The 9,811-nt window shown below is 57.6% G+C and overlaps 1 protein-coding gene across 1 annotated transcript; it reads left to right on the forward strand.

Moving 5' to 3' along the window:
• Positions 1–801: 801 nt before the first annotated feature.
• Positions 802–3,321, forward strand: FAM43B (family with sequence similarity 43 member B). The gene is made up of 2 exons (XM_032641639.1): positions 802–2,895; positions 3,014–3,321. Exon 1 carries the CDS (start codon positions 1,253–1,255, stop codon positions 2,237–2,239), a length of 987 nt encoding a protein of 328 aa, XP_032497530.1. The 5' UTR covers positions 802–1,252; the 3' UTR covers positions 2,240–2,895; positions 3,014–3,321.
• The last annotated feature ends 6,490 nt before the right edge of the window (positions 3,322–9,811 follow it).

Here is a 9,811-nt window from a genome sequence, read left to right on the forward strand (position 1 = left end):
GGGCAAGTCGCTTAACTGAGAGCCTGGGTAGTCCTGCGATAATGACATAATGAATGCAAACCCCCGGAGGTGGCGGCCGGGAGGAGGAGAGGTGATCACAAACGGTAGTGGTATCTAGTTAATCCCGGGAGAGTCAGAGGCTGCCCTTTGGCCAAAGGAGCTTTTGATCTGCAATTCCCACAGACCCAGGACCACTCTGGAAGGTTCCTGACCCTCCGAGAGTATCCTCCCGGCTTTAGTCCAGGCGAGAGCCACTACCGGCTGCTGGAGCTGTGACTGGTCTCCCAGCTCAGGGGCAGGAGCCTGGCCCACGACCTTGGAAGAACCTGGGAGAAAGCTTCACCAAGCGACAGTACTTTTCCATTGCACTGCTCGGCCGCCTCATCTGGCTTTCTGCTGCGCAGACAAGAGGCAAAGTGAGCCAGGCCGGCCCATCAGGAACCCACCCGAACTCACCCTCAGAGATGCGGGTAGGGATGTGAGGGGCAATGGGAATCCTAGAAAGAGGAGGGGGATACCGAACGCTCCAGGAGGAGCTTAGAGACCACCGGTGAGACCTGAGAAACTTGCGTTGGCAAAGCCCTCCGGTGGATTCCAGGAGATTCCTACCTCCACCGCTTCCCCTCCGACGATAATGATTAAACCCGATCCACCGCGCCTCTGCTGGGTCTCGGGCGAAGAGCACTGCTAGCCTGCGTGGGGGAGGAGAGAGAGGAGGGCGAGAGGAGGGGACAAGAGAGCTAGCGGTCCCGCCCGGTGATGTAGGCAGCCCGGGGAGGTGGAGCCGCGACGCGTGAAGGAGTTCCCACCGCAGTCGCGCTCTCTCGGTCTACCCCTCCGAGCAGCCAGCCAGCCGCCAGCCCCGGCTCCGGCGACCTCCCTGCCGCCGCAGTTTGGGCGGCGGGGGCCGTGGGATCCTCCCTATTCGTGCCTGAGGGGCGTCTCCTCCCCGCCCAGCCCCTGCCCCTCCTTGCTTCCCGGACGGCTGGAGCGACTCCCGGGGGACGCTGTTCCCGGACGCTCGGCCGCCTCCCGGGCATCTCGGCTGCCAGCCCGGCTGGGCACCGGGCATCTGCGAAGCTAGCTAGCCCTGCCTGGCACTGGGCATCTCTGGGCACCGACTGTCTCCGGCGCCGCCCAGCTTCTCGAAAGCCCGGGGCCGCGGGCTTCTGCGCGCCCTCCCTTCCCCCCGGCCGCCGGGCAGGACGCCCGTGAGCTCGCGGCGTCCCCAGCCCCTCTGGCCGCCGCCGCGATGCTGCCCTGGAGACGTAACAAATTCGTGCTAGTGGAGGACGAGGCCAAGTGCAAGGCGAAGAGCCTGAGCCCGGGGCTCGCCTACACGTCGCTGCTCTCCAGCTTCCTGCGCTCCTGCCCGGACCTGCTGCCCGACTGGCCGCTGGAGCGCCTGGGTCGCGTGTTCCGCAGCCGGCGCCAGAAAGTGGAGCTCAACAAGGAGGACCCGACCTACACCGTGTGGTACCTGGGCAACGCCGTCACCCTGCACGCCAAGGGCGACGGCTGCACCGACGACGCCGTGGGCAAGATCTGGGCGCGCTGCGGGCCGGGCGGGGGCACCAAGATGAAGCTGACGCTAGGGCCGCACGGCATCCGCATGCAGCCGTGCGAGCGCAGCGGCTCTGGTGGCTCGGGGGGCCGCAGACCGGCGCACGCCTACCTGCTGCCGCGCATCACCTACTGCACGGCGGACGGGCGCCACCCGCGCGTCTTCGCCTGGGTCTACCGCCACCAGGCGCGCCACAAGGCCGTGGTGCTGCGCTGCCACGCCGTGCTGCTGGCGCGGGCGCACAAGGCGCGCGCCCTGGCCCGCCTGCTCCGCCAGACCGCGCTGGCGGCTTTCAGCGACTTCAAGCGCCTGCAGCGCCAGAGCGACGCGCGCCACGTGCGCCAGCAGCACCTCCTCGCGGGGGGCGCCGCCGCCTCGGTGCCCCGCGCCCCGCTGCGCCGGCTGCTCAACGCCAAGTGCGCCTACCGGCCGCCGGCCGCCGAGCGCGGCCGCGGGGCGCCGCGCCTCAGCAGCATCCAGGAGGAGGACGAGGACCAGGACGAGGAGGCGGAGGAGCTCGAGGAAGGAGCCCCCCAGAGCGAGCGGCCGGAGGTGCTCAGCCTGGCCCGGGAGCTGAGGACGTGCAGCCTGCGGGGCGCCCCGGCGCCTCCGCCGCCCTCGCAGCCTCGCCGCTGGAAGGCCGGCCACCGGGAGCGGGCGGGCCAGGCGCGCTGAGAGCCGAAGGAACAGGACTTGCGGCCCCAGACCCGGCCGGCCTGACTTACAGCCTCTAACCCCGGCCCTGCCCGCTTCGGCTCCCCCTGGCACCCCGGCCCTTGCCTCCCTCGTGGTCTCTGTTGTCGGCGCGAGCCTCATCCTGGCTCACGGTGACGCCTGACACGCCCTTGTGTTGGGGAACCAGATGCGGGAGCAGCAGAATTCAGTGCTCACCTCTCCCCCAACCTGAGTCTCCCGGAGCCCTCCACTGTGGATTTACCCCCTACGCTTCCCACCAAGTCTCTTTACCCATAGACCACGCCCTCCCTCCCCAAACATCCTCTCAAGAGAAGGGGGGGAGACGTTTCCAGAAATCCAGGAGGGTGGCCTTGGATCTTGGCCAGGTGGAGGCAGTGGTCCTGCCCTTGACCAAGCTAGCCTTCCTCCCTGGGATGAGACCAACCCTGGGGAGGCATTCTTGTAGGGGGAAGAGTGAGTAGCCCTGGAGAACTGAGGCCAGGCCCAAAGTGGCAACTGAGTCTGCTGCCGTACACACAAGGAAGACTTCTCTATACCTGGCCTCTCTACCCCTTGAAGGACTTCTGGGACTTCACTGCTCTGGCTCTGGAGAAGACTGGGATGTTCCCACCAACCCCAACCACAGGCTAGGCCAGGTAACAGCTCTCTGCACCAGATGGCTGTCCAAGCCTGTGCCCTGGCACCTGCCACCCCCCACAGGACTCCTCACCCCCCCCATCTTTCTGCATACCGAAGTGTGTGCTTCCCCCCTAGGTGCCCCACAACCAGGACCAAGACGAGGCCTCCAGAGGAGGGAAGGAGGACCTCTGGCAGTGCTTGAGCACACTGACTACCCAGAAAATGGACACAGGAGGGATGCCCCCAAGTTGAGGCTTGTCAGAGCACGAGGGTCCTGACAGCAGCTGGATTCTCATAGCAGGATGAGGCAGGAGGAGGCAGTAACCCAACAGAGACAGCGGGCCCCTGCCCACGTGTCTCTCAGCAAGGCCACTAAAAGCCCAAAGATCTATGTGTCACCAAATGATCACGAAATAAAGTGTTCCTGCTTTTTCAGCCTGTCACCACTCCTGTGTTGTGTTTGATGCCAGGCCTGCTGGGGGTGAAAAGATTATCATCAGAACCTTAAAGGGCAGGAGAAGACCCCAGGAAGTATCCCCTTTAGCAGCTGGAGCCAACTCTCAGGATAGTGGGGGACGAAGGGGCTGCTGCCAGGAAGCTGTTCCCTTCATGTCGGAAAAGGAGACAGTAGCAGGTGCCTCGCCTGCACGTCACCTGTGCCAAGCCCGGAAGGGGTGTCAGCTGTCTTTCTCGGCGTCCCGCAATGTCTCTCTGCCTGGGCACCAAACACAAGTGTCTCTGGGACATTTGGCAGGGAGGGGGCACTGGGGTGGAGCCTTCTCATCAGCCGTGCATCTTTGAGAAGATTCATGTGTATGTATGTCAAAGCAGGTGGTATTTGCTGGGTCTCCTCAAGGATGTAAGGGAGAGGGGTGGGCAATGCAATTTGCTTTCAGAGGAGCTGGAGAGATCTGTCCAGACCATTATAACAGCAGGAGTCCTGAGCTTGGATATCTTCTTTATTTCTGTGCTGAGCTGGGCACTGATCCCAGAGTTGTCCAGAGCCCAGACGAGTGGCCTCTGCAATCACCAGCAATCAGGATTGTTCTGTTTCCTGGAGCTGCTGGAACAGAGGGTACCACTGCCGCTTCACCCTGGAGGAACCCAGGCAGGATCGGGGCGGGGGGGGAACTCTGAAGGGGAAATCTGGGCTTGACTTCACATGTTTTGGGGGTGACAGGGATGCCCTGCATGTTCATTGCTTCCCTCTTACGCATTGCCAGGGGATTTGTTGGTGTTTCTCCCCATATACAGAAGGAGAGAAGGAAGTGGGAAGATGTCAGCCCCGGGAGAGGAGGATGGGCTGCAAGCCAGCCTCTGGGGTTGGAGACAACCTCACCCAGAAACAAGGTCACAAGCACACCCTCTTTAATCAGATGCTTACAGCAGAAATTTACTAAATGCCTGCCTTGGGACAGGCACTAAGCTAGGTCCTAGCAGTCCAGGGGTCCCTTCCCTGTGGCTCTTATATTCTCAAGTGAAATGCATATAATTAAAGGAACACTTACAATATAATAATTCACAAGCACGCTCCCAGCCTTAGCCTCTGCTCCTCCACTCTTCTCTGGCAGCCTCCCAAAACATAGACACACACACACACACACACAGAACTGCCTCCTTCCTTTCCTTGCTCATAGTATGTTCGCTAGACCTGGAGTTAGAAGACCAGAGTGAAGGGACTGTCCCTGTCTCCTTACCAGCTGTATGATGTTGGGCAACTCACTCAGCCTCTCTGAGCCTCACCTTTATCACTGGTAAAATGGGAGGGGGCTAATATCTACCTGACAGGCTGACTATAAGAATTAAATAGAATCATGTCTGTGAAAAAGCTTTGACAGATAATAAAATGCCCAGCACATGTGAAGAGCAACCATTAGGGTTTTTAGTGTGCCTCCCCGCCACGTCCACTCCACTCTCCCTGGCAACGGTGATTATAAGTTGTTTTCTCTCTCTCTCTCTCTCTCTCTCTCTCCTCTCTCTTTTGGCCACGCTGTGCAGCTTGCGGGATCTCAGCTCCCTGACCAGGGCCATGGCAGTGAAAGCCCGGAATCCTAACCACTAATCCTAACTCCCACATCTCTATTCTCAATGTGTGTGATGGAGGAAGGAGCTGGTCCACCTTCCCTCCCACAGTGGGTTGAGGATGAGATAAGCCACAGGGGAGCCAGCACAGTGCCAACTGCCACCAGGCTACAGACTGGGTGTTGAGGGCAGCCCCAGCCAGCAGGCCCCAAGCATCGTTGTTACCAAAGGAGGAAGATGCATCCTGGAAAACCAGACCCCCTCCACCTATGCACTGACTGCCTTTCTCCCCCGATCTTAGACACAAGCTGAAGAAGATCCCTGAAGCATTGGGCAAGCCATCTGGTGTCCCTGTGCCTCTTTTCCAGCACCAGATTCCCCACCTGCAAAATAAAAATGGGAGCGTTCTCCCAGTCCTAGATTTCCCAGGGGTGCCCCAGGAGCTGCTGTGGGAGTGATGGGGAGACAGAATGGGGAGGCCGCCCCCAACCTGCTTTAACTGGAACATCTTCTCTGTTTTCCCTTTGGGGTTTATGGGATTCCAGTTGAATAATGGGACCCTACAGATTTTTCTTTTTCGAGTTTTAAACACTGGGTGAGATGCCCTTTAAACTTTCCTTCCAGCCCCCATGCTGTGTGTGTCTTAGGTCCACTGGGTCAACTAGGCCTGAGAAGTAACTCTGGAGTGTGAATGTGTCAATGGAGGGCTTTCCTAGAGCAACAGACAGCCGGGGACAGCTCAGACAGTGTGTCTCAGCTGGGCCAGCCTCTTCCCGGGACCTCTGGGGCCTTATTTCCTGCTCTCCTGATCCCACTCCGGAGGGGCTGGCTTGTGACTGCAGTGACTGCGCCACGGCTCACAGCTTAGAGGATAAAGCTGGCCCGCCGATGCCATCCTGATTCCTGGTGCACTTGTTCTGCACGTGGACATGCTCCCAGGCCCCAGGCATGGCCAAGTGCTCCCACCTCCAGGCCGTGCCCCTGCTCTTCTCACTACGGCAGGTGTCCTTTCCTACCGCTGCACGTGTCCAATCCTACCCTCTCTTCAAGGCCCAGCACAAATCCCACCTCCTCAGAACTTTCCTTAATGCACACCCCTCCCCAACTCCTGCCAAATCTGGGGGTGATCTCTCCTCTCAAACACACAGGACGTGGCCTATCCTTTTCTCGTGGTCCTCATCAGGTTACCCCTGGGATTCCTGTTTATATGGAAGTGTCTTGTCTCTCATACTGACCCTTCTTCATTTCCCCACCCCCTTCAGTACCCTGACCATGGCAGGGCAGACACTGAGGCTCAATATTAACTTGTTGAATGAACACATGAATGAATGAGCCAGATGGAAGAGCCATCATGGGATAGGAAACCAAGTGGGTGGAGAAGTGTTCCTTCTGCCAGGCTTCTGCCTGGAGATGCTGAAGGAGAGCTATCCTCAGACGCCCTGCTCAGATGGATGGCTATTCTTGGGGAGAAAAACAGCAGCTCAAGAGATGAGGCCAGTGGAAGAAACTGAAGCCTCCATCCCCGGGGTCTGCTCTGAGCTCCAAATCCCCAGGACTGGGCCTTCTCACTCTCTGGTCTAGCCCAGCCCCAGAAAAGGGCTGCCACTCACAGTACAGAGCAGCTCCTGGCAGAGACCAACCACCTCCAGGTGCGCTGTCTGGGCAGCGGGAGGACCATCCAGACAGATGCCATCTCTAATTTAACACACAGGCGATCAGACCCGGGCTTGAGCATCAGCTAGACCTGACTGCCCTTCCCAGAGCTGCCACCTGATGGCTTTATAACTTGGAGCAGGTTTCTGAAGGCTTTTAGAGCCTTGATTTTCCATCTGTGAAAACAGGGGTGGGTGAGCCTAGATTTTACACGGTTGTTGGGACTTGGAAAGCTTTGCACTTGGATAATTTATTTAGCACAGTGCCCGACGCACATAATAGTTGTAGCTGCTGCTATTAGGTTGATTATTATCATTTTACCTGGAGCTCCCCTTACTGACAGCTCTGGGACGAGGAGATCAGGTGCCTGGTCCCTGAGACACTAAATATGCTGCTTGTTCATGCCGTGGGGTGGCATCATCTCTAAATCACGGTAGAAGATTCAGCTTCAGCTTGTCTTATTTTCATCTCCAGTTGTTCAACCGACATAAGCCTGATCGCCTTAACACTAGATTAGATCTAATATCCTAAGCTTTTGTGTCTCCTTTTCGCCTTAGCACCCAGCGCAATGCCAGGCAAACGGTAAGCACTTCAGAGGTAAATGATGAATGAACGAATGAATGAATGAATGTTTAGCTGCTGCCGGCAGCAATGTTGACACATAGTCTTCCCAGCTAAGGTCTTCAGAAAGCTGAGATGCCAGTCCTTTGTGAGTGATGGATCAGCCTCCCTCCAGTCCCTGTCTGCCCTTAGCTACAGGCTCTGGAGAAGAGGAAGGGGCTGCTGGCTTAAGGACCAGTAAAGGACAGCCGAAAAGGATCGCGGGGTTGACACGCAGATCTGTCGAGTCTCTGAGCCAAAGCTGTCCTGTCTCTCCCTTTGCTCGACTGCCTCCTGTCCATAAAGCACATATGGGTTTGTCAGCTGCTCCAGAATAACTGAGCCTCCTCATCACTCAACTTGAGAGGGAAAGAGGATGGGCAGGTGAGGCATTAAGGGGGAAGGTGGAGTTCAAGCCATCATAAAGGAGACCTCAGCCGGGAAGATTGGGCCAGTACTGTGGCATGCTGGGAACCCTTGACAAAGGCTAAAGGACTTGGAAAGCTCAGGTGGATCTTGTTTTTGTCTGCCCAGCATTCATCCATCTCCCCTTTATGGTAGAGACTGCCTTCCCATTCTCCCCTGCACTGAGACGTGGTCATGTGACTGAGTTCTGGTCAATACAATCGATGAGTGTCACTCCCAGGGCCTGGACCAAACAAAATGTAACCTTTGCTTTATTCTCCTGCTAGCCGGCTGGATGTCATCACCCAGGGTGTCCTTGGAAGCTATATGGTGAAGATGACAGAGCCTCCACCAGCCTGGGTCCCTGAATGGATATGGGAAGTAGAGCCCCAGCCCTGCTAACGATGGGAGCAAGAAATGAAATTGTACTGTGTTAGCCACTGACATGTTGGGGGGTTTATTGCAGCACGTAGCTTACCTTGACTAACACACTCTTCTTGAGACCCACTGCCCTGATGCTCCTGGTGAAACCATCATTCTCTGCTCTTGGTCCCTGGGCTTTGGGCAGAGCTGACTTCACACACGTGGGCTCCAGAGGAGAACGTGTGATCCAGGCCTGACCAATCAGAATATCCTGTATCCTTAGCCCCAGAAACTGGTTCTGGAACGGGCATGTGACATGGTCAGAGCCAGTGGAACTTAGTTCTGGGACTTTTGTTGAAACTCTTGGGGAGAGAGATGCTCACTTTCTGCTGGGGTTGCTGAGAGGTGGGGAGTATGTCATGTTGGTGTTGCTGGCAGCTATCTTGCCACCATGAGGAGAGAGGCCAGCAGGGAAAAGCAGAGCAGGCCACAAGCCCCGAAGCATCACTTGAGCCCCTGGATCTCACTGGACCTGCCCAGGTCTGCCCCCGGAGTTTTCAGCGCCTTGAGACAATAAGCTGTACTTTTTGCTTAAGCCAGTGTGAGTTGGGCCTTCTGTCGCTTACATCTAAGAGAGCCCTGGCCCTGCCGTCTCTGTTATCATCAGGTCCCCAGCTCTGGAAAAGGGGGATTGTTGAAAAGCTTCAAGGTCTGCCAGGGTTGCCTGATTTGGGGACATCCAGGCAGCTCATGGGATCCAAAAGCCCCCAGGTCCTGTCCCTCTCCGAGATCACCCGGTCTTCCACCCGGGCTGCCCCTCACACACCTATCCAGTTTTCCCTCTATGGATGGAGCTCACAGTGCCCATCCCTCCCTGCCTTCCAGCAGCACGTGGCTCTGACCCTGACTCCACATGCCTCTTCACTCAGTTTCTGGCCGTCGTTCAAATGCTAGAGCACAAGGCTGATCAGTGCAGCCCAGGCTCTAGGTGATCACCCCAGATCATGAACCCACCCTGGTCCACTCCCCCGCAGCTGGGGAGTCGGCTCATCAGATGTAAATGTGGCCACTAAGCCAATCTCCCAGGACGCCTTCAGTGTGGAGGGGGCACCTGTGATGATGGATCGGGATCTGAGCAGGCTGCTCTCAAGAGTCAAAGACCCAGAACCGCCTGTTATTCATTCTGGGACATGGACAAGTCACCTAACTGCTCTGCATCCCCATTTCTTCTGTAGTATGGAGGCAATACTCCTCGGTATTTCTGCCTCAGAGGATTCTTGTAAAGGGCCATTCAAGTGGGATGCAACACGAGAGGCTTTGAAAAGCATCAAGCACCGTATGCGGGGCAGGGTGCTTCCTTACCGACAAGAAAGCCGGAGTGAGGCCGCTCCACAACATCCAGGCTGAAGGGTTCCTATCTGGGGGGAGGAGCCCAGGCAAAGGAAATGAACACTGACCGCAGCAAGGGAGGTTTAAAATAGACATCTGCAGGGATTCCCTGGAGGGGAGAGTTACATGACCAGGAAGCAGCTCAAACAATAAGCTCCCCACACACACGCCTCCCAGGGTAGGCTGGAGGGACGGCTGGTTTCATCCGTCTGCAGTCAGAGCGATGGCCAGGGAGGGCCCGGAAGACCCTTGCAGCCCAAGCTGCCTCTGAAGTCCTAAAGCAGGAGCCGGAAGCAGCAGGCTGGAGCATGTGCCTCTCGTGTGGTAATCGTGCCTGTGATCTCGGATCCCACAGGCCCTGGACAGCTCTGGTGCATCTCCTGCTACCAAATCCAGCCTCAGACTGTGGTCATTCAGCAGCCGCTGAAGTAGAGGCGCAGGTGCCAGGAGGTGAGAGGGACATTCCAAGGTCAAAGCGGACACTGCCCGCACCTATTCCTC

The sequence above is a fragment of the Phocoena sinus genome, chromosome 1, assembly GCF_008692025.1.
Source record: "Phocoena sinus isolate mPhoSin1 chromosome 1, mPhoSin1.pri, whole genome shotgun sequence".
Lineage (NCBI taxonomy): Eukaryota > Metazoa > Chordata > Mammalia > Artiodactyla > Phocoenidae > Phocoena > Phocoena sinus.

Coding starts and splice junctions, on each gene's coding strand:
- FAM43B (XM_032641639.1), top strand. CDS start 1,253: ATGCTGCCCTGGAGACGTAACAAATTCGTGCTAGTGGAGGACGAGGCC.